At 33.7% G+C, this 26,902-nt stretch overlaps 1 protein-coding gene across 2 annotated transcripts in view; it reads right to left on the bottom strand.

The window, feature by feature from the left end:
• LOC145243940 (carboxypeptidase E-like) overlaps positions 1 to 26,902 on the bottom strand; it is a 94,519-nt gene that overhangs the window by 52,403 nt on the left and 15,214 nt on the right. For both annotated transcript variants that reach the window (XM_080107068.1, XM_080107067.1), the window contains exon 2: positions 3,711 to 3,919. In XM_080107068.1, the coding sequence (XP_079963194.1) occupies positions 3,711 to 3,919 (209 nt within the window). The remainder of the gene's footprint in view (positions 1 to 3,710; positions 3,920 to 26,902) is intronic.

The raw sequence follows: 26,902 nt of genomic DNA on the forward strand, positions 1-26,902 counted from the left end.
TATATATACACATATATATACATATAAATATATACATATATATACACACACACATATATACATATAAATATATACATACATACACACACACATATATACACATATACATGTATACACACACACACATATATACACATACATATACATGTATACACACACACACATATATACACATACATATACATGTATACACACACACATTATATATATATATATATATATATATAGTTATTCTATAGTCATCCACAATCGTCGCATGCAGACCGTAGACATTTCAATATTTTCCCACCATTGCCATGTTCCTGCCCAGCAGTCGATCGTTTCATGCGTAAGCAACTTCAGGGAAATTGGTGATGTAAAGTAAAAGAAACATGGCCTCTAACAAACGGCAAGGTCACCCCAAAACATTGACACGTTGAGACAATCTGTTTTGAGATCTTCCCGACGGTCTGCCCACAAACATGTAACTGCTCTTGGGTCGTCTGCTTATTCTGTGAGTCGAATCCTCCACGAAGAATTGAAATTTCATCCCTACAAACTGATTATGGCATAGGAACTTTATCCACGCAATTTTATTGCTCATGAAAATGCATGCGAGATGCTTTTGGGCTTGCCTGACGACATACTAGTTTTCTTCAGTGATGAGGCTCACTTCCATCTTTTGGGATCTATGAATAAGACAAACATACTCTATTGGAGTCCTGAAAACCCCAGAGAACTTCATCAACGTCCTTTCCATGCACTCCGTGTAACTGTTTGATGTGCACTACTGTGATGTGGCATAATTGGCCCATGGTTTTTTTAAGAAAACCAACAGGCAGTATCAGTGACATCTGACCGTTATGTCAACATGATCAATAAGTGTTTCCTGCCAACACTGAACCAGATCTGTGTGGAAAATATGTGGTTCCAGCAGGACCATGCCATAACACACAAAGAGCGTGCGTGTCAATGACTTTTTTGCAGCAGAACTTCCCAGGAGACCTCATCTTCTTGAGGCATGATCTGCATTGGCCAGCAGGGTCCCCTGATTTATCACCATATGACTATTTTTTATGGGGATATCTGAAATCAATTGTTTACAACGATCATCCTAGCACCGTGACTCACCTGAAAAACAACATTCGTTGAGCTGTCACCAACATACACATCGATATGCTGGAAAGAGTTGACCTAAACTTCAGTGTTTCTGTGTCTGTGTATTCGTTTTACCATGCAGCTCGCTACGATAAATTGCTCTCACAAAAGCAAAAAAAAAAAATTCATCTACCTATGTTTCATTCCGCCTTACGTATTCACAGATTGTTGTGAAACAACACTATAACAGATGAGGATAACAGTCCGCAAATAAATAAATACATAAACTATTTTCTTTATTAATTAACTTATGGATATTTTTCTATAATGATAAAAAAAAAATTTATTAATTAACTTATGGATATTTTTCTATAATGAAAAAAAAAATTATTAATTAACTTACAGATATTTTTCTATAATGAAAAAAAAAATTATTAATTAACTTACAGATATTTTTCTATAATGAAAAAAAATTTATTAATTAACTTACAGATATTTTTCTATAATGAAAAAAAAAATTATTAATTAACTTACAGATATTTTTCTATAATGAAAAAAAAAATTATTAATTAAGTTACAGATATTTTTCTATAATTAAAAAAAATTATTAATTAACTTATGGATATTTTTCTATAATGAAAAAAAAGAAAAGAAGTTTGCTACACTAATTCCTTCTTAAAAAAAATAATTTTGTCTTTTTTTTGGTGGGGGTGGGGGATTCCATTTACAAGGGTGATACATCAATTAAGGGTGCAGGGTAAGTAAGAATTCTTTGAACCATGGTATTTTGAAACCTAATGCTTCTCATCAGAAGAGGAGAGAAGATGCTAGGTAATATAATAGGGATGCAAAGTCTAGCTATAGTTACATTAGGAGTAAAATAATTGTGCAGTGAGAAATAAAATATTGAAACTGTTTGGAGGTGAGAGAACTATATTGATCTCTGTGATATGGGAGGAGTTTAGTTTTTATTATATAATGAAGGTCGGTGTATAGCATATCTACATGGTGCGTTTCATAGATGTGTACAATGTGTGTGATTAAAGTCTTGGGGAGAATATAGGGTAAGGGAATTGAAAGAAGTTGCTTATTTAATAACAATATGTATGAATGGGTTATAGCTATGAAAGGGGTTTACTTAAAATAGGGGGTTTATATCATGTCAGTATATTTTAGGAGGGGTATCTGAAATTATAACAGTACTTAAATGAAATATAATTTATTAGGAGTAATACCATATATACTTTTATGGTAATTGAGAAAAGATAACAACTCTATACGTCAATATTAAGAGGTCTATAAAGAATAGGAATCAGTAAAAATATTGGAATCGTCCCATCACTAATATATATATATATATATATATATATATATATATATATATATGAGAGAGAGAGAGAGAGAGAGAGAGAGAGAGAGTGAAAGCCCGTAATGAAAATTGGAAAAAACTGTTTTCCAATTCTCATTACAGACTCTACATTTGTATAAGCAATATTGCCTGAAGTGATCTCTAGTTACTTGTAACTGACTGACCGAAACATGCTCATGAGTGTGTAGTGACATATAAATGCTTATGTAAAACAAATAAAAGGTATATTTTGTCCCTACTTTGGTATTGAGCACTCCTGTATGAACCATGTTAAAAACGTCACTGGTTACTTCACCTCTGGAAAATACTAACCTGGAATAATTATATATATATATATATATATATATATATATATATATATATATATATATATATATATATATATAGTCATCCACATACAGTACTGTTTCGCTGTTTCACAGCTCATCAGTGCGGCTAGACAGGCAACTACCTCAAGCCAGGATTGAAACCCGACCGTTTATACGGCAGTCAAGGCTTCTAACCATTACGCTATTGGCGGCTGCTATATATATATATATATATATACACACAAGTTTTATTTTTTATTACCGTTTTATCTGTTCAGTTACATATGTTTCGGTTACCGGACCATATTTACGATCCAGCAGCCTCATCAGACCTTACAGGAATTACCATTTTTGATATATATATATATATATATATATATATATATATATATATATATATATATGAGAGAGAGAGAGAAAGAGAGTATTTCAATATTTCAAATGACTATGTTATATCATTTATTAAAATAACAATGAGCTGTTTTGGTGGTAGTATATGTGTGCCAAATGAAGACAAAAAATTTCACATTTATTTAAGTAGTAAATTAAAATTTATTTAAGAAGTAAACTAAATTTTTTTTCTACTGCCTTGACTGGTAAAGCATCATGAACAAGAGCTACATACCCTAAACGGTTTTGTTAACCATTTTGGATCAATGCTGTTCTATGTTAGGAAAAAAAATTATATTTCCACTTCACTTGCTTTCATCAATTTTTATGTCTGGTCCACTCACCCGTTTCTGCTTTGCTTACTGATGTGCAAAAAGGGAGTAGGGGAAGGTCACCCTCTCTTAGGAAAAATTACTCTTACTACAACCCAGCACATAAGGAGATATGAAAAAACTATAATTGTATCATCTTCTTGTATTACATCATGTAGATGTTTTTATATGTTAATCAATGTTTCATCTTTATTCAAGGATTTTCTGCAATTAATTGTTGAGTGAGTGACTTACTGGTTTCAGTGGAGTATTAAAGGCCATTTCCCATCCGTCTGGATTCATGGACGGCATCAAATGGATCCGTGTGTTATTGATGAGCCACTGTATCTGCTGGTTGTTGGAGTTATATTCTTGGCACAGGTACACAGCCAGATGAAGTAATAACTCTCGACCCACAACTTCATTCCCATGCATGTTGGCGACATACTTGAACTCCGGTTTCCCTATTGGAAATAATAAAACACAAGATCAAAATTCAGTGGAAAGGCATGAACTTTGCATTACCTGTGAGAAAATAACAATAAACAAAAGAGAATATCAATCAAAAAAAAAAAAAAAAAAGAAAAGATCAAAATTAATACATAAATAAATTGTCACAGTTAGATTAGGCAACCCTTGCTTCAACATGAATTTCAATGATGCTGTGTTTCTTTTCCTACCTCACAACCGACACCATAATATTAAGAGAAATAATATAATTTCCGTAGAAGACTTCAAATTTTCCAAATTAATACATAAATAAGTTTTTAATTGAGTGTATGATATTTAATTTGGAGATTGCAATATGGTCGCACACCATGTTTGATTTTTGCAAATAGATTTTGTAAGTATTTGGCAAATATAAACCAGTTTTTAAAAAAATGATACCGAACTGGCAATCAAATTGCCTGAAGAACAAGACTCAATGCACAAGGGATCAATGATTATTTACCTTGGAAATTCGTAAATAGTGAAAGAAAATAAGATAGTGATTAAATGAAATAATGACACGCTTTTTCTAAAACTGAACCCAACAAAGTAGATTTTCTGGTCAATGATGGGAGAGTGTGAGTACATTTTTTTGACTGAGTGAAATATACTCCTGCTTCTTTAAGTATGAATTATTGTGGAGAGTCACTTTGGTTAGCATCAATGTAGTAAATTACAAGGATGAATGAAACCAAGTGTTAATTTCTAGAAACATGTATTAGGTACTGACAGGGAGCATACCGTAGTTAAATTGTGTAGCATTTGTGTTTATAGTTCTATGATGTCTGACTGGAAGGGGGGAAAAACAACTTTACTTTATTAATATAGTAGAATTTAAAAAATGTCCAGTCAACATCTTAGATTTCCTTGTGAGAAAATATCGAAAAACAAGATGAGACAAGGTTCAACATAAAGGCCTGAACTTTGGTTTCCCTATTACAAATATCAAATTTGGTTTCTTACTAAAAAAACATAAACTTAGGTTTCCCTGTTTGAAAATATAAAATGGCAAGAGTCAGTGCAATGGCTTGAACTAAGTTTTCTTTCTTTGAAAATAAGAACATAAGAATCCGAGTAAATGCTTGAACTTAGATTTTCATGTTAGAGAACTGCAATTATTTACTTATTTAATTTCTTTATTGTACTAAGATATATATATATATATATATATATATATATATATATATATATATATATATATGTACTAAAATACATTTGGTTTAACCTGTCTCTGATAGATAAGTTATTTTCATCACCAGAAGATTATAAAATCAACAGATATGTTCAAACAAAGAAGATTGACAAATTCCAAGATGTTGTTCATCTTATGTTAAAATGTTCAATTCTTGACAGCAGCTGTTTTGTAGCTCAGGAACAATCATATAAATTATGATGTCAGTTTTGGAATATTTTCTGTCCTGACTCATCAGAACTCATTAACTTTATTACGAAAAGAAAAAAGAATTTCTCATTATATATATATATATATATATATATATATATACACACACATAAATGAAAAATTCTTTTAAGCGAAGCCAACTAATAATTTGTTTGTAAACAAACTGATGGTTTGAGCACTGTTGCGGCGGGCGGGTGTGGGTTTAATACACACCGAGGAGAAATATTTACAGCACTGATTCATGGTCTGATGGTGAGAGTTGCTGACTGTCAATATGACAGTTGTGATGCAACGAAACAGTACTGTATGTGGATGACAATTAAAGCCCCTCTCTTTGGGTTGAACACTTTGTAAATATATTTTCACCCGACGCGTATTTAAGCTATTAAGCGAAGCCCACCATTTATTTGTTTGTAAACAAACTGATGGTTTGAGCACTGTTGCGGCGAGCGAGTGTGGATTTAATACACACTCGAGGAGAAATATTTACAGCACTGATTTGTGGTCTGATAGTGAGAGTTGCCGACTGTCAATGCGATGGTAGTAGGTTCGATCCACGGCTGGGGAAAGGTTTATGTCTAGCCGCATTGATGAGCTGTGATACAACGAAACAGTACTGTATGTGGATGACAATATATATATATATATATATATATATATATATATATATATATATATATATATATATATATATATATATATGGTTATATTTCACATATATCGAGCTTCATAAATAAAAGGATTGATATAAATAAAGGATGAAGTATAATTGAATAAGTATATTTTTCACATAAATATATATATATATATACTCGGGGTTTTTTTTATATTCAAAAGTAATGGACTAATGAATTCAACGAGGTTGTTAGATAGTGCTCAATAAAAAGAGCTGATAATACTTGTTTATTGTTATATAAACATGCTCACATCCCGCTGCTACAAATAGCCACTTGTTTCAATCAAACAACAGATATCATCAGGCAGCGACTTGACTATTCAAAAGTTCAATGAATAATCATTTATCATTTATTCATTGAACTTTTGAATAGTCAAGTCGCTGCCTGATGATATCTGTTGTTTGATTGAAACAAGTGGCTATTTGTAGCAGCGGGATGTGAGCATGTTTATATAACAATAAACAAGTATATATATATATATATATATATATATATATATATATATATATATATATATATATATATATATAGCGATGCCTCTTTTTAGTCTCGAATGACTAAGGGGCAGCTGTGCATTTAATTGTGAGGCAAGGGTTGTGCAATCCCCAACCACACCTCTCCTGAATCGGCACTGTTTGAGTCCAGTGGCACAGAAGTCCGGGACAGCTGGAAACAATGCCGAGATAAGCAAAGAGCACATACAGCACCTAAAAGTCACAAATATTCACCCATTTAGTATTCACCAGGTTCAACGTTGCCTAACTTTGGTAGTCTAGTGGAAGCCGGTGTGTCAACGTGATTATACCGTGTGTATTTCGAATCTCGTTATATTCAGCCACTCTGATGAATCGTAGACAATGAAACACGTGTCAGGGGATAATTATATTTTAAAAAATAATATATATATATATATATGAGAGAGAGAGAAATGGAAGAGAGGGAGGAAAAGAGAGAGAAAGAGGAGGAGAGAGAAAAAAGGGAGAGAGAGGGAACGGGAGTAGAGGAGATAGAAGAATCTTACAGACTTCCCCAAACAACTTCCCTGAATAAATGTTCAACATAATTCAATTTTAAAAAAACATTTATTTGTTTCAGTTTTGGAAATTTTTGCTCTAATCAAATTAAATTTAATGTCTTTGCTTATCTTCACAGCGCAATAGCAAAAAAAAAAAAACCAGTCTTATTTTTGGTGTCATTTCTGGGGAGTCATCATTTTTATAAAAATAAACAAAACTGGTTGACATTGCACGAATAAAATATACAAGATTGTTTTTTTTTTTGGGGGGGGGGTCTTTTGAAAGATAAGATGAGGCGGACATTTTTTTGAGAGAAAGAGAGACAAAGCTGCATTTCATTTTTATTTTGTAAATAAAAAATATGGATTAGCATAAAAATGAATGTTTGTTCCCAGATAAATGGTATAATATATATATATATATATATATATATATAGTCATATAAAAGTATACATGATGATTGCAACGTCTTGTCATACGAGTGCCACTCCCTCAAACATTTAAAATCCATGAGCCCAAATGCCTGAGGGAGTATCTATACAAATATGATGTTACAGAGTCTTAGCTTTGTACGACAGCTAAGTCTCTCTCTCGGTTCAAAATGTTCAGATCCAGCAACAAGCAAGAGCAAGATAGCTGGCAACAAATTAAACTGCAGACCAGCTTAATGCGGGTACTGGTCTTCTGCTTTATTTATTTGCTTCTCCTAGAAAGGTTGCCTTCACCACGGCTTACAGGAGCCCTCTCTACCCCAATACACATATACACACACACAAATATACACGGTGCTAGTTGGCCGTTGACCCAGAAAAAGAGTTCATTCGCCCATTGAAAGTATACATACATACATGCATACATACATACATACATAAGGTGGAGAAGAAAGTTCTTGCGGAATTTTTAATTTGGATTTCAAATGATGTATTTTCAAATAAGTTTTCATTATGATATCTCCTTATATCATTTTAAAGATCATTTTTCGCTCTATCTAATCGTTTAAATTACAATCGCTTTAAAACAATTGTCTTCATTGTAGAACGTTGAATACAAGATGGAGAAAAAGGCAAATTTGCTCAATTTTCTTATTTCAATTCAAGCTAGGCCAAAAAGCTGCTGAAACAGCTTGCGATATCAACAAAGTGTTTGGCCCAGGAACAACTACTGAACGTGTAGCACAATAGTGATTTAAGAAATTTTGTGGCGACGACGAGCTCTGAAGATGATGAGTGTAGTAATTGGCCATTGGATGTTCACAACGATCAATTAAGAGCCTTAGTCGAAGCCAATCCATGCACAACTGTTCGAGAACTTGCTTCTAAATTAAACATAACATATACAATAATTTCCAAGCACTTGAGAGAGATTGTAAAAATAAAAAAAAACTTGATAAATGGATGGCTCTCGAGTTGAACAACAACCAAAAGAAACACCATTACGAAGTGTCATTTTCTACACAACAAAAACGACCCATTTCTCAACCGGGTTGTGACTTGCAATGAAAAGTGGGTTCTTTATGATCACCAGTACTCAGCTCATTGGTTAGATGCCGACGAAGTTCTACGACACTTCCTGAAGCCAGAGTTACACCAAAAGAAGGTAATCTGCAACTGGTCTCATTCATTACAGTTTTTTGAATGCAGGCGAAACCATTATGGTGAAGAAGTACTCTCAACAAATGGATGAAATGCATCAGAAACTTTCACAACAACATCCAGCATTAGTCAACAGAAATGGCTCAATTCTCCTTCACGACAATGCCTGACTGCCCATTGTAAAAACGACCCTGCAGAAGTTGAATGAATTGGCCTACGAAACTGACTCATCCACCATACTCTCCAACCCTCTCATCTACCTACCGACTACCACTTTTTCAAGCATCTTGACAACTTTTTGCATGAGAAATGCTTCAAAAACCTAAGCGATATCAAAAACGCCTTCAGCGACTTCATCGCTACCAGAATACAGAATTTTTACTGGCATAAATAAACTTGTTTTGCGTTGGCAAAAGTGTGTTGATTCTGATGTTGCTTATTTCGATCAATAAATTTTTGTTTGAGCTGAGATATGTTCATTTGAATATAAAAGTTAAAACCTGCAAGAACTTTCTTGTCAATTTTATATATATATATATATATATATATATATATATATATATATATATATATATATTTCATAATGTTTTTAGGGATACAAAATTTAAATATTGCAATTAGGAAGAGAAGACTTTTATGATTCATGATTAAAAGTAAATTGTATATATATATATATATATTCCTTTAATCTTCTCTCCAAAAAGGGGGGGAAAAAGGGGGAACAGGAGAGGAAAGAAAGAGAAATGGGGAGCCAGCTGACCAGTTTCGACCCTCGCTTCTCAAAACTGTATCGAAGGAATTTTTAAAAACAAAGAATGAAAAAGCGATTAAAATTGCGTTTTATTCAATTTATGGGGAGAAAAAAAAGAAAAAAGAAAGTGGGAAAACGATTAAAATAAAACAGCGTTATGGTCGAATACCCTAGAGATTAATCACGTTCAAACCCAGAAGTTGAACGTGAAGAGTCTCCAAGATCTTAAGGTGATATAGTGAATGAGCATGACTAAGAAAAGAGTCAGTGCTAAAGTTTGCTGCACAAGACGGGTTTTTAAGTAAATGATCAGTAATTGAGGACCCGTAAGCGTGAGTAACAATGTCCGTTGCCTGGTAGGTTCCATTCCTAATTTTACTGGGTGCATGTTGTTGGATTCTTCCATCTAATCTTAATGTCATTCGACCCAAGTAGTTGGCACCCCAACCACATTCAAAATTGTAAATAACGTTACTATTATGGTGGTGTTGGGGGGGGGGGCTAGAACGTTTTTTCAAGAAGATGGTAATAAAGTTCTCCTAGAACAACACGCACATTGGCAGCAAAATAACATCCATGAACTGCTGAACCTATTTGTTTGGCAAATTTCTCACTTACTGTACCCAACCAAGGCAAACGAAGATAAATTGGACATTTGGCCACTATATTCTCTTTAATTCGAGAGAATTCAGCCAATTTCTGTTAAAGAGGAGATACTATTTCATTTGCTTTGCACAGCTTCCCACAGTTTGCTATTGTTCTCAAAAGTTCTTCCGGCCAATGCAAGAGATATTATGGACTAAATATTGTCGATTGGGTTTAAATCGGGGCTTTCACCTGACCAAAACATCACATTAATTGAATTATCAGAAAAACATTTTTTTGTGACTTTAGCAGTGTGTGCAAGGGCATTATCATGTTGGAAAATAATGTCCTGGGATATTCTCAGCTTCTGGATACTTGGTAACAGTCCTGTTTCTAATATTCAAATGTATTCCTTTGCATTGATTGACTTCTCACATCTAATAAGTTCCATAACCCCTGCTGCAGTAAAAGTTACCCATGCCATTATCCAACCATTCCCGTGTTTAACTGTCGTTTTTATGCAACTTGGCAGTTCTTTGATCGCACCGTTTGGGAGCATTGGGAGCATCACTAACAAGACAAAATCTTGATTCATCTAACCAGAAAACATTCCAGAACCAATCTGTATCTTTCTTGCCATAACACGAGAAAAATCTTTTTCTATCATTGATGTCCTTCTTAGATAAAAATAGCTTCTTTGCACACCTTTTAGAGGAAAATCCCATTTCTTTCATTCGTCTAGATATTGTATATCTAAAAAAAGAATTTCCAGCCTCTGTATTGAATTCTTTGCTATGGTCAACATAAGTTTTCTTTCAATCCTTCAAAACAGTTAATTTAAGGCTGTGGTCGTCATTCAAAGTGGATGCTCTAGGGCGACCAGATCCAGATTTCCCTTTTGCCAACCTTTTACCGAACCTTTGACCAATTTGCTTCACTACAGAAAGAGATGTTTTCATATTTTCTTTTCTTAAAATATCAAAAAATCTGCTTGTAAGTCATTTTGGACTGCCTGAATACTGTAATTCGGTTTTTTATAATCCTCGCCAAGATGCGGTCTTACAATTTTTAAGATTAATTTTTTGTACTTATTATTATATGCTATAATAATAATGATCTAAAAAATAGAAATTTGCAGTTAAAATTAACAAAAATTCATGGAAAAATATTGAAAACTCGATTTCTTCCTTCTTTCACTCTTGCCCCATTTCTTTTGCTCATGAGTATATATATATATATATATATATATATATATATATATATATATATATATTTCTTTTGCTCATGAGTATATATATATATATATATTTCTTTTGCTCATGAGTATATATATATATATATATATATATATTTCTTTTGCTCATGAGTATATATATATATATATATATATATATATATATATATATATATTTCTTTTGCTCATGAGTATATATATATATATATATATATATATTTCTTTTGCTCATGAGTATATATATATATATATATATATATATATATATATATATATATATATATATATATATATATAAGAACAGAGCTGTAAAGTAGAAATTTGCAAAAAGTTTTTATTATTCGGCAGAATACTCCAAAGCTGGTAGCTAGGTGCTCCTTAATCTGCAAAGTTTCAAAGAATGCAATTTCTTCTCATCAGAGGAAAAACTGTTAGCAAAATAATCAGAAAGTCACGCTAAAAATTTTAACATTCCTATGTTTTTGCATAGGATGGAACTAAAAGTTTTATGATTTGTAGTCAAAAAACTTAAAAAACATAATATAAATATGGAAAACAGTTCATGGGGACAGTTCATTCAGAGTTCAACATTAAAATAAAAATAACCAACCGTATTTAAAGAAGTCCAATTTAATGGAGGCTATTATTTGCAGGTAAATGAACAAACAGCAGGTGCTCGCCTCAATGGTTGAAATTGAAAAACAAAGTGTCAGAAATTGGAGTTCAAAAATTTAAAGACCACCACAAAAACGCTTTTATTTTGGCCGAATGAAAAGTTGAGATATTTCTTTTTTTTCTTTTGTTTTATTCAATCTTCACCCCAAACAAGGCAAGCACCACTTTGAAGTAGGGGGCTACTATGAGGAACATAATTAGAGTGGAGGGGGGCATTATGAAGGGAGATGAGTAGAAAGATGTTTGTTCACATTACACTTGAACTTCTGCATATCAGTACAGTTGGGAAAGTAAAGTACAGTTGGAGTAAAAGGCTTTCTCACACCTAGGGATCTCTATTGTAAAGGGGTGGGACTTTGTTGCTTGTTGGGTTTATCGGGGGTAGTCATGTCAAGGAGGTGCAGTTCGTCAGAGCATTCACCATGAAAGTATTTGCAGAACAGGCAGAGGGATGCAACATTATGTCGATGGGGCAGAGGCTGAAGCCTAGATGACAGTTCAGGACCTATTAGGTTGGTGACTCTCTTTTGAACCTTGTCTAGGAGGGAGAGACAAGCAGCAGATGCATCAGCCCAAATATGACAGCAGTACTTCATACATGGGCGAATGGTGGCCTTATAGAGGTATAGGATACTTTCAGGCGTAAGTAATTTTCTGGCACAATAGAGAGAGCCCACCTTCTTCGCAGAAGCCTTGGCAATGCTCTCAATGTATATATTCCAGTTCATGTTCCCTGTAAACGTTAGGCCGAGGAGTTTACTTTCAGTAAGTACTTTCAGGCAGTGTGTTCTTGGCTATTGCTATTGGTGGTAGAAAAGGTTTCTTGTAGTTATTGAAGGAAACAAGCTTAGTCTTGGCAGCATTAAATGTGACCATCCATTTTTGTCCCCATTCCATTACAGGATCGCTGCGAAGAAGATACTAACGCCTGAAAGTATCCTATACCTCTATAAGGCGACCATTCGCCCATGTATGGAGTACTGTTGTCATATTTAGGCTGGTGCATCTGCCACTAGTCTCTCGCTCCTAGACAAGGTTCAAAAGAGAGTCGCCAATCTGATAGGTCCTAAACTGTCATCTAAACTTCAGCCCCTGTCCTATTGACGAAATCTTGCATCCCTCTGCCTTTTCTACAAGTACTTTAACGGTGAATGCTCTGACGAACTGCAAGCATTTGTGCCCCCTCAACATAAATACCCCCGACAAACCCGACAAGCTAAATCCCACCCCTTCACAGTAGAGATCCCTAGCTGTAAGAGAGCCTTCTACTCCAGTAGTTTCTTCACCAGGACTGCTAGACTTTGGAATTCCCTGCCGGGTCCCTGCTTCTCCAACTGTACTGACATGCAGAAGTTCAAGTGCAACGTGAACCGACATCTTGCTGCCCAACACCCTACACAGTACCCCTGTGCCTATGTCCCTGATAGTAGCCCCCTACAACAAAGTGGCAATGTGCCTTGTTTGGAGTGAAAATGTAATAAAAAAAAAATTTTAAATACAGTACTGTATGTGGATGACTATAATACTCCCTATCTTTGGTTGAGCATATTGGGAAGTTATATACAAACTGCCATTAGCATATTGAGCAATGCTCTTTGTGTAAACAAATCGAGCTTAGGCATTTGGACGATGTCAAAACTTGTTAATTCACTACCCGCACAGCAGCCGCCGAATAGCATAATGGTAAGAAGCCTTGACTGTCGTTTGTTGCCCGGTCGTAAAATGCGCATAAATATTATCATTCAAACAGAAACTGAGACATTTGCATGCAAGTATTATGTTTTTCCTAAACAGTTCACTTATTGTAAGTAAAAAAAAAAAAAGAAAAAAACCCCAGCTTCTTGTAAGTAAAAAAAAAAAAAAATCCAACTGAGATCGAAACCAAAACCTAAAAACAGTTAGTCAAGTACGATAACCATTAGACTAGCTGGACACAATGTTTAAAAAGTGTTTTCAAACCTACTTATTCTTAACATAAAGAAGCTGTCATATTTCATGCCTGCGCATGCGCATTCGTGAAACAACTGACAAATAGATAAAAAATCTGATCACTCCCATTAATGGATTAAAAAGTTTTCCACATGCCTGAATGCCCTATATACCAAATTTCAAATCTGTAGATCAAAGATTCGCTGAGTATGTAGGTTTAGAAGTGTCCTCACAAATTCTCACTGTTATAGATATACTAGATTATAAGTAAAGTAGGTTTCATAGTTCAACTAATGCTTCATCTTGTATAGGCAAATACATAACGTTAATTCATGATTATCTCTAGGATTCTTCAAGGAACCAAAATGAAATCAATAATACCAAAGTTTTTTCCATAACTTGATTTACCTTGGAAGAGTTTATTGAGAGAATCTTTAAAGATAAAAACAAGAAAAAATGTTGTGTGGCGCATTCGGTTGTTAGGTTGGAACACGTGAGCTTGCAAAGTGAAATGACATTTCTGAGTTTTTGAGATGAGGATTGATTATTCGTCTTATTTGGATTCTTCGGACTACTGTTCTCACCTTGAGAGTTATTCTCACAACGTTTCTGTCGATGTGACCTCTGACCCTCTTCAAGTGTATCTTGCTGAACTCAGGAATGTTTCTGTCAAACAAGGATCCATGACGTAGTGAATAGAGTACTTGGTAAAATTCAGTTGTAAAGTTACACTCTTCTGGAGGTTGAAGGTTCAATCCTCAGTGCGGATGACACTCAAAATACAATTGTGCATTGCTTAGAACTTTTACTCAGTCATGACTGATGGAACGAGAGCATGCTACCCCCGTGAATTAAATAAAAGGTTCTGTTTGAAATTCCATGCAGATTCCCAGAGTTCGACACGATACATGTGAAGAAGGTCGGAGATTATACCAACTGAAATGTTGCATGAATAACACTCAAGATGAGAATAGTAGTCCAAAGAATCCAAATAATATGAATAATAGCGAGATGTAGCTTGTTTGAAGCATTGTGTGTGATATGTATTTAGAGAAGTATTAGAAGGCTATTACAATGCGGGAAATGGAAAGTTGTCGTTGTGAAGAAGAGAAGACAAAAGCAAGAGATTGTGTGTGTGTATATATATATATATATATATATATATATATATATATATATATATATATATACTAGCACGGAGACCCGATGTTGCCTGGGATTGAATGAGGATGAACGAATGCTTCACACTTCCATATTTCTATTGTCATCGATATCGGTGAAATCATCCATTTTTCAATCAAATTGATTAATTGCCTGCTATAGTTGGGGACACGTCACGGTGCACCAGAAGGAAGATTCACATGTCTCCTCGCAGTGACTTAGTCCATAATACATTGTAGTTTACATTGCACTGTAGAGAACCTACTGTTGATTTTATAAAATTATTTTTATTTATAATAGCTTGCACTAAAGTTTAAAACGCAAAAGTTAAGTATCATGATTTAATTGTGCTCTAAACAGAAAAATTCATTTCAAATGCGGCCATGTCATATTAAAGAACCCATAGTTGATTCAATATGCCAGGCCTTTCTGCTGTGCAATAATAAAACTTCTGAAATGTGTTTGTGATGTTAGGCTGTATAAGACTTTAATCAAAATCGCCTGTTCCTTGTTTCATTAGTCTATATAAAAACTGATATATACTCGAGAGTCAAAACAATAAAAAGAATATTTTGTTGTCACATCCCTACTAATGACTATGGATCGGATTAAATGCAAATCTGAAATATTTGAATTTTCAAATATACCTTCTAAAACTCTTTCAAAATAGTAAAAAAAAAAAAAAAAATGAAATTTACGGAATATTTATTGATTGATGTCTAATACTTATTGTTAAAATTTCACAAAAATCGAAGATATGTGAAATTTCACAAAGGCCTGTCATCCCCTTTTTACATCCTTTGCATAAAACTAAACTAACTACAGTAGAACCCCGGAATATTGCATTAATCCATTCTAGGGGTTGGGACTGTTAGGTAAAATCGCGGTATGGCAGAGCCTAAGCAAAATTTTATACAGTACATATTAAAAATTAGTAACAAAATACTGTACAGTATATAATACACATGTATATAATCAAATAACATTATAAATAACACCATAAGGCAGGGCAAATACTCTAACCGGAAAACATCATATTCCACATCGTAACCTAAAAAATGAATCCTAGGGTCACCGTATCCCAGGGTTCTATTGTATAGCCCATATAATAACTAGGGCTGTGATAAGAGAATATTCTTATCACTGTTTTGACTTTCGAGTATATATCCGACACAGTTAGACACACTTAATCAACCGAGAACCACATCACTATCTAAAAACATAATATATTAACTGATATATACTCGAGAGTCAAAATAATGAAAAGAATATTCTCTTGTCATAGGCCTAATAATGACCCCTTATGCTTACTGAATGTGTTCCAAAATTCATAATGTATTTTTTTTTTTTTTTTGTAATTAATACGTTTAGCCTGATGTTTCATTATGACTAGCCAATTATTCTTGTGGACCGTGTGGCCATGTTCTTCAAAATAATAAATTGTAATTCACTTTCTTTCTATATTGTTCTTTCTTAAGCAAATTAACATTAATTATTTTGATCCAAATTTTTCTAATGGCGTCCCTATTTACAATGCCTCCCCACGGTACAGAGTTAGACACCAGGGTCGTTTTTTTTTTAAAAAGTAATGATTTTTCTTTGTTTTACTTTTTTTTCTGCATAACATGTCAACACCCGGTAATTATCTGTTCCAAATAAATCAAATAAAAATTTGGGACCGTATGTGAATTTAATCCCCTGACACTTTTTCTTTGAGAGCAAGCCGATTCAACCCAGTTGAGGTGGATGTCATACACCAAACAAACATTTTAAAGCATCATTTTCTTTTATGTTGTGAAAATTCAACAATTGATCTGTTACTTTCGTTTTTTTTCCCTTACATTTTTTTTTATTTAAAATAAATCCAATTCAATTGTGGTGGCAGCTACAAAATTTTAATTTTTCCATTTATTTATTTATTTTTTGCTATCGTTCTTACACAGCAAAGAACTTTAACCAAAACTTTTATTAGTTTGTGTCTTGGCTTTTTTTTTTTTCATTTCATTTCGCATCTCCCTCCTCCCAAGTTTTTATCTGATTACGTCTAGGAACTTACTTAATTGAGATGGCAACCGAAACATTCTATTTTTTATGCTTTTTTCGCTTGCTATTTTTTTTTTTAAACAGTGAGAAAATTTAACTGAAGTATGTACTCGTTTGTACAATAGGATGTGCACGCTACTCATGAAAGCTAATATCTCTACTTAACATAAACCCCCAGTTACACTAACATGTTACTGCAGAGTCAGAGACAACTGCCCTCTGCAGAGAAAGTGTGCCATAAAATGTGTTGTTATGAAGTTAAAATTATGCCAATACGACTCACACTAACTAGAGAAATATTTGTTGAGATTGACACAAGGGAGCCTTACATAATGGTATTACACTCAAGAAGTTAAGCTACATTGAGCCTGGTCAGTACTAAAATGGGTGAACATTTAGAAATTTCAGATGTTGTATGTGTTCTCTGCTTATCTCGGCATTGTTTCCAGTTATCTAGCACTTCTCCTTGCCACTGGACTCTAGCAGTGCTGATTCAGGAGAGGTGTGGTTGATGATTGTGCAACTCTTGTCTCATAATTACACATGCAGCTGCCTTTACAGAGGGTATCCATTGTCTTTCAAGACTGAATGGAAGCATCATCGTGTGTGTGTGTGTGTGTGTGTGTGTGCATGTGTGTGATTTTCATCATCATTGATGTCCTTCTGTGAAACCTGACATAGTTATCTATAAATATAAAAGCGAAAATGTATGTATGTTTGTATGTGTGTTCGCTTTTTCTGTATGTCTACAAAAGGTTTTTTTCAGAGAAGCGGTCGGTCGCTTCACAACTTTTTAAAACTTTTTATATCACATATAAACCGTAATATCTCACAGTTAACAACGAAGCTCGCCTGTCTATTTAATTTGATCGATTTCGGGAAGATAAATATTCAACATTTGTCGCTCGCCGCATGTGGGTTAGTCTTTTTCCTATAACATCTTGGGAAAATAAAAATAAAAAAAGTGTTCCACAGTAAATGAATACTATCCCGCAGTCAAACTTGACCTCATTAACTCATTAAAACGGGCACCTGCCAAATCCAAGTAATTAAATAAATTCAGACGTATTTCCGTTAGCATCTCGCGGTGGGGCAATGGTTAACGTCACACGTTTTTTTCACACTTTAATTTACAACTTTGCCTCAAGGGTTCGGGTTCGATCCTCATACTTACTTTTTTTTTTTAACCCCCTCCCCCTCCACCCCCGGAGTTTCCACACACACCTCCAAACACCCGGGCAACGCCGGGTACCCCTCGCTAGTATGGAATAAGTCAGAGAGAGTTGCAACCTTGGTTGAAGTGAGTGTCCCTAATGATGAAGGTCTGAACAGAGCTGAAAGATAGAAACAGACAAAATATCAAGGTCTCATGTATGATATGAAAAGAAATTGGAATCCTAGGGAGATATCAATCATACCAGTTATTATAGGTGCCACAGGGCTTATGGAGAAGAACCTGAAGTCCTACCTAACTAATATTCCTGGTAAACCAAGCGCAAAAGAGATCCAGACAATTGCACTTAAGGGAACAATGAGGATACTAAAAAGAGCTCTCGGTTGGTTTCAATAAAAAGCAGGGCAATGTTGGTAGCTGGTTTGGCTGTCCCAGAAAAATTAAAAAAAAAAAATCAAAATGATTCAGGCATGTTGAAAGAAGCAAATGGTACAGCCAAACAAGATTGAACGGCTTGTTGAAGAGAAAATAACCGATAAACATGAATAGTGTGTGTGTGTGTGTGTGTGTGTGTGTGTGAGAGAGAGAGAGAGAGATTACCATTATTGTTGTTGAACTAAATATACTATTACATATCGAAATGTGGGTTAGGTTTTTATATTAGGTAAATACTTTTTGTCCCATTTTTTGCTCTGGTAAATCGACATACAAATTGTTTGACCCCAATTTCTTTCCACATTTCATGAAATAACTCTGTAACCAAACAACCCATTCTCCATGCAATAATTTTTATCAATGAATGAAAAGCCATGATATATTTCCAACAATTTAATCGATTTTTTTAATGAAATTTTCACCCAAACTGAAATTTGCACAAATCTTACACAACTTCAATTTATGATTGGTCGAAATGAGTTTTAAGATTATTTTTGTTTCATGTTCAACTTGCAAATTTGGGCGATCTGAGTGTCAGCATCATTTGTGCCTATACGAATGCGTTTAAAGTTAGCATACCACCATACCACCTCTTAACAGTTGTTTCCGACGACACAAAGTCAGAATAACATATATCAAGTTGTTGCTTTGCTTGAACAGTATTTTTTCTCATCATAAACCAATGCTTTATCACCATGCAATATTTAGATATTATCATTCTTTTTTTAATTTGCAATGGTAACTTTGGTTATAACGTTACATATGTTTACACATGCGTTAACATGTAGATACCCGAGACCCAACACATTGTAGCAGAGTAAGTCACAAGGAACATAGGACAAGTAATAACTCAGCTCCTTTTATTTTGTAACAACAACATTTGGGTTTCTATTACTGTACATATAGATTCGAAAAAGTTGTCAAAAAAACAAATATATAACAAATAAATGTTATCAAAGGCAAAATAAGTTACTTTTCTACCTAACTGGATATGTTTTCAGTGTTTTTATTTAATGTAACATGTTTATTCTGCTCGAAAAAACATACTGTGTTTACCGATGTATTGGAAAATTCAAAATGGCGCCCGACTCTCTCTTTAACACGGTAAGTTTGGGAAAAGGTGCAATAAATATAAAACTAGACAAAATGCTGTTAGAAACTCGCTCAATATATATTACCGTGACATAGGTTGACATATAATCGGTGGTTTTTAATAGTATCTTGTCTAGTTTATTATTTATAACACCTTTTCCCGAACTTACCGTGTTAATGAGAGAGTTGGGCGCCATTTTGAATTTTCCAATACATCGGTAAACAATGTATGTTTTTCGAGCTGAATAAACATGTTACATTGAATAAAAACACGAAAAATATATCCAGTTTGGTAGAAAAGTAACTTATCTTGCTTTTGATAACATTTATTTGTTATATATTTGTTTTTTGACAACTTTTTTGAATCTATGTGTACAGTAATACAAACCCCAACATTTATTTCCAGATACATTTCCGAATAAAATGTGATTGTGCTCCTTCTCTCGGACATCTTCTATAACATGCTTGCTAACTTTTTTTACAGTCTTTTTCTTTTTCCTTAACGTGATGTCATTTTGCACACGGCTCGGTATATACATATAGCTATTATACGCGAGTCCGTGCTCTGTTACAGGTTTAGTAATTGAAAATTGTAAACTAATAATCCTCTCGGGCTTAAATTCTTACAAGTGCCATTTGAAGGTTAGTATTTTATAAAAATCATATGGATTTTTTTAAATAATCTTCAAAAAAGGTTGATATGCCATAAAACAAAACAATCAAACCAAACTTCATGAATAAATATTTAAATATATTAAAAAAAAGCTTGAACCATAAAAACTTTTACTAGAATCACTGGATTTGGCATTAAATAACCCCAAAAGAGTTGATATAAAAAAAAAAAACAAAAAAAAAAAACATATCCACTGAAACCTAACATCATGCCTATTGTTTTTTAGTTAATGTTAAAATAACATTTTTGGCTTTGTTTGATGGTGTTATTCTCCTCAGTAATAAAATCCTACAATGAGTTTTGTCAACCAACCCACACCCTTTGAGAAGATATTGCGCGTTCAAAAGAATTAAATTATCAAGAGAGAACAAGATTCATTGCGGTTGACATGTGGTGAACAATTACAGACGTTTTTTTTATTGCAACGTGGAATTGTAAAAGAAAGGGAGCGCGTGAGAAAATAGAAAAATGTGAGAATCTTCAGTCAGCAAAACAGGGAGAAACACAAAGAAAGAAAGAAAAAAAAACATTACTTAAGTTTATTAGTTAGCCTTAAAATGAATGGACAGCATCTTCTCGAGGATATTCATTTAGATTTCTACATTGTCAGAGGAGTCTGGTCTGGTTTGGTCGCTTCTTTGAACCGAACTGTCTTGAAACTCTGTCCCTAACCCGAACAGGTAATAATTTCTTATGTAATATCATCGACACCTGCTTCTAGTGTGTTTTATCTAGGTAGCTGACTATTGACCTCTCTCCCTCGTCTCACTCATACTAGGTGCACTGGATCTATTTCGATTTGCTGCCAGGTTGCCTGGACATGTATTTAATGTAACACTTCCAAAATTTATACTATACTAGATGTACCCGGCGTTGCCCGGTATTAAACGTAACATTAAATTCCTTTAAGAAAAAAATGAAGATTTTTTTTTTTTTTTTTTTTTTTACATAGGCATCACCACTTATCAAGCCCAAGACACTCGAGGATAAGGGTTAAAGAGTGTACAGTAGAAATGGGACAATATCGTAACCGTTAGTAATGGAGATTCGGTAAATTTGTTAACTTATATGGAACGGCTCATCAAAAACTTGTTTACGTTAGACTTGAAGATAACCATATTGTAGTCAGCTGGAAAGCAGAAAAACAGAAGACAATTCCATAGGCGTGCAGTTCTAAGAAAGAAGCTTTGCTCACGGAATCTACACTTAGGTTTAGGCACAGATAAAGAGTGGGGGAAACTAGTGATAGCATTTTCTGCTAGACGGGTGTTTCTTGTGAAATTTTGGCAAGGGGGGATCATAGAATGAAGCTCAGCCGAGCACCTTCCATGAAAATAACAATAAAGCAGAGACAAACTCGCGACATCTCTTCTGTGAGAAAGAGGTTGCAGGGAAGAGAAAAGGACATCCCCCACAAGGCTACGAAGTCTATTTTGAACTCTATCAAGGCAGGATAAAAAATAAAAAAATAAATAAAAACGGAAAGAAACCGAGATATGTATATGCAAGTATTATGTTTTTTTTTTTTTCTAAACAGTTCACTTCTTGTAAGCAAAAAATAAATAAAAAATGTTTTATACTCGAGCTGAGATCGAAACCAAAACCTAAAGGCAGTGAGTCAAATATGATAATCATTAGGCCAGCTTGGCACGATATTTAAAAAGTGTTTTCAAACCGACTTATTCTTAACATAATGTGACCGAATTGCGCATGCGCAGTCGTGAAACAGTTGACAAACAGATAAAATCTAATAACTCCGATTAAAAAGTTTTACACGTGGCTGAATACCCTATATACTAAATTTCAGATAAAAAATTCATTGAGTATATAGGTTGAGAAGTGTCCTCACACACACACACACACACACACACACACACACACACACACACACACATTCTCTCACTTTTATAGATATATATAGATATGCCAGCAGCATTCACCCTAGGTGGATTGAACCAGTTTCTTTTGTAGGAGGAAATTCCATGGAAATATCAAAAGTCATACTAGTTAACATGATCCCTATTTACTGGTGTAGAATCACAATATATAACACGTTAACTACTCGCGTTGAGGGGAGGGAGTATATAGTTCTCTCCCACTGCAAGAACCATGACACCAGGGTCAGAGAGTGGGATTGAGAAGCCAGCACCCCCGAGGAGAAGCACTCTGATCTGCAAAAGTGCCTAGGCAGTTCCGTCAACATTCCCCGGTAAGGGTGCCTCAAGCGATTAGCAATAAATTAACCTCTTATTAAAGAGAGAAGGCAACCCCTGAGAAGGTGGACCGCCTGGAACTGCACAGAACTAACATTCGAGTGCAAAATCAACAGCGGCCAGATCATTACAGGAATGGTCTAATCTTTGTTGACCCCCCCCCTCCCCGAGGAAAAAATCCCTAGCTGAGATAGAAAGATTCAAATGTTGATATACAACAATAATTAGCAAACAAACAAGTTCATAACTCAATTTCATTACAAAGAATTGTAACATGAAAATGTTCAAAGAAAACTACAATAAAACTTAATTAAAAAAGACAAAGGAAAACCAATTTTTTCTACAATTTCTATTAAATCTGAAAGATTTGACATGGTTAAAACCAAATTCAAATCAACTCTCTGCTTACTAACCCAACATTGAAAAGCCGGAACAACCTGCAATAAGAAGCAAGAGCAACAGTTGACTTGCGTAAGCTTTATTTAAAGCTACTAAGACAAAGCTGTTTTCCTTTCACAATTATAAGAAACTTTACCAACCAAACACTGATTGTCACGGCCGCCCGGTCTCCATTTTTTCTTTTCATCCCTGACCTTCCATAAATTGTACTCATCTTGGAAGGACGTCATATACTCCCCAACTCCTCCAACCTATTTTTTCTTTTTCCCCATCTAGATTTCAGCCCCACTTAGAGATCAACCTTCCTGTTTTCGGTTCACATTAAGCCAAGAAACAGTAGGCAGTTTACCATTGAGACAGCATTGAGAGGGTCTTACTACCACATGTTTTAATTTTTTTTTGTTTTTCTCCCACCTCATGCTAATGAAATTATTTTAATAAAAATGGTTTATTTATGTTCATATTTATTAAAAGAAAAAAATCGATTTGGGAATTTTAAGTAGGTCAACCCATGGAATAAATGTAGTATTATGGTGATTGAAGATTTTCGCTAGGAAAATGACAGACATATATAAGATACAGTGACAAGAATGACCATAGATTAACCCCTCTCCAATACTTTGGAATGGCCTAGTGTCTATTTTATTTTTGTATTTTTCAGAAATAAATAAATTTTTCACAGGTAACATGAATAAGAATATACAGAAGATATTGATAAGTCTGCTGTAAAGAGATCTTTCTTCGTTGAACGAAGGCAGTGAAAAAGTAACATTCAAAACAGAGAATCAGCAACTATGTCCCAGAGCCTAGCTGGAGTCTGAAAACGGTACCTCCGTAATAATAATAAAGGGTTGGGTTCGAGACTCCTAACAAACGGTTCCCCAGTTCGATACAAAACACCTGATGAAGGCCGGAGGGCAAAACGGCTGAAACGTTGTGACGTTAACAAACAAGATGAGGAAGTCAGTCCGACAATCTCAATCAATGAAAACACCTCATCTCAAAAATACAGACAATTACTAATTATAAGTTTAGAACTCAAAACCTCGTGGTTAAAACCAACTCCTCCCAGGCTATAAAAACATTAGAGTAAACCAAGTTCAAATGCTCTCTAGGAGAATGTAACTCCCAAAATAAACATAAGACTAATACAGGACATACGACAACATTGTCCCACCGACTTACTATACATTTAAACAACACCAGCGCCGTCTACCAGCATTTAATAAAAGAACATAAATGCCCCTCCTCCAATCTTGGACAAATCCTTGTTGATAATACAAAAATTGTACAACACAAAAACAATTTTAAAATAGTTAAAAATTCTCGTAGCATCTTACATTAGAACCTGGTACCTTACTATTAATAACATCACACTTGAGAAGAGCATCAAGGTATTAAAATGTCTGGCGTAGCACATAAATGACACGTTTTGCAAAGATTGGCCCATGGACTCGATTTTAAAACTCAGATTTTTAATCGATTTTTTATATACTTTTAACCTCCCATCACTCGATTCAACTTATTGTGTATTTTACTTTTCATTTTCTACTTTCTATTTTCGCTCCTATTCACTTCCACCTCATCAACTCCATGAATTCCACCTGAAGATGATTCGCAGTTGAATCGAAAGCGCTTGTGATAACTATGGAATTTTCACTAATATTTTCGATTTTGATATAAAAAAGATTATACGGAAAGTTAAAAAAAATTTAAAAAAAGAATCATAAACCAAAGTATCTCTGTTGTCTTTAATAATGTCTGCGTGATATATATATATATATATATATATATATATATATATATATATATATATATATATATTTAAAGTGATGGTTGTGTAGTTCCAATGAGAGAAAAAATGTATATTTAAAAGAGTGTAGCCATCAACAATTGTGGGTTTTTTTTAAAGGTTTTCATCATATTTTTATTTTAAAATATTTTTATAACGCGTTTCGAGCTTAGGGTGTGCTCTCTTCAGATATTTTCGTAAAAAGTTTTTCTTTAAAATGGGAGTTTGTAGATATGCCTCCGCTGATATTTTGAATTTTGATATAAAAAAGATTATACGGAAAGTTAAAAAAATTTAAAAAAAAAGAATCATAAACCAAAGTATCTCTGTTGTATTTAATAATGTCTGCGTGATTGATATATATATATATATATATATATATATATATATATATATATATATATATATATATATATATATAGATTTTGTTATTGTTATTTTTCAAGCGATACATACGGTTAATATTGGCGCCGCCTCGGAGCTCATTTTTTTTTTTATTTACTTAGAAAGTCGCCCTTTTTAATTTGGACGTATATAACATTTTTATTTATTTATTATTTTTTAAAACAGTAATCTACGTTACACGCGTGTTTCGAGGTTTTTACCTCTCATCAGCGTAGTTTAACTGTTTCTAGGGATCGAACCTCAGACCATGTTTACCATGGTCTGAGGTTCGATCCCTAGAATATTATATAATGGTTATATTACACTTCGTGATTTTTTAATTCATTTATTTATTTATTTATTTTTTAACATTCAATTATGGTTAATTTATTTCTCATTATTTTAAAATTTTGATAATAATAATAAAGTTATATATATATATATATATATATATATATATATATATACACATATATATATAACTTTATTATTATTATTAAAATTTTAAAATAATGAGAAATAAATTAACCATAATTGAATGTTAAAAAATAAATAAATAAATGAATTAAAAAATCACGAAGTGTAATATAACCAGAGGAAAAAAAAAAGTGAACAGAGTTCAGAATGTAATAAAATCCATAAAGTCGATTAAGAGAAGAAAAAAAAAATCATGGTTCATTTATTTCTCTCTCTCTCTCTCTCTCTCTCTCTCTCATATATATATATATATATATATATATATATATATATATACACCAATCAATCAATAAGGGTTTCATCAATCAATGAGGAACCCCTCTCTGGACTTTAGCCATCTATCTCTGTCCCAAGCTATCTGCTGCTATGTGGGACCCATGTGTTGTATCAGGTCGTCCCTCCATTTCGTTCTTAGTCTTCCCTTTGGCCTCATGTTCACGAGGTGTTCATTCTGTTGTTCTGATGGACCATTTGTTGTTATGTCTGGTTACGTGCCCTGCCCATCTGTGTTTGGATGTCTTGATAGCAGTATTGATGTCAATAACTCTTGTTTGTTGGCAGATCCAGATGTTTGTCTTTCTGTTTTGTAGAATAATGCTCAACATTATCCCTTCCATCTTCCTTTGTGTCACTGCCAAGATGTCAGGGCCCATATTTCACTAATATATATATATATATATATATATATATATATATATATATATATATATATATATATATATATATATATATAAAATCAAGCCAGAGATGGCTTGTGTTGCCGGGTTCAAATTTATCGGCTGATGTTAATCATGACACCCTGTACTAGATTCCTGCTGAAAGGGTGAAACACTAGTGTCTGTTGGTATTTAATTATTATAGTAAATAATAATTATGTCAGCCCCTTTAAGAAACTCGTTTCTTATCGTTGAGCACTTTCAGTTGAATTAAGTCGGTCAATTTAGCTCTTATGCATAGATCATCGTATAACGATTAGATCACTGTCTGACTGACGTAAAGAACATTTAAAAATAAAATGTTTAAATTCACCGTTATTTCACGCGGTTAATGGTAGACGAATGGATACGGTCTTTGCTAATGTTGCCGGGTTCAAATCTATCGACTAGTGTTAATCACTCCACCCTACACTGAAGATTCCCGAAAGAATGAAACACTAGTGTCTGTAGGTATTTAATTATTATAGTTAATAATTATACATTATATATATATATATATATATATATATATATATATATATATATATATATAGAGAGA

Source organism: Euprymna scolopes, chromosome 22 (assembly GCF_053919585.1).
Source record: "Euprymna scolopes isolate OS-2025 chromosome 22, ASM5391958v1, whole genome shotgun sequence".
Lineage (NCBI taxonomy): Eukaryota > Metazoa > Mollusca > Cephalopoda > Sepiida > Sepiolidae > Euprymna > Euprymna scolopes.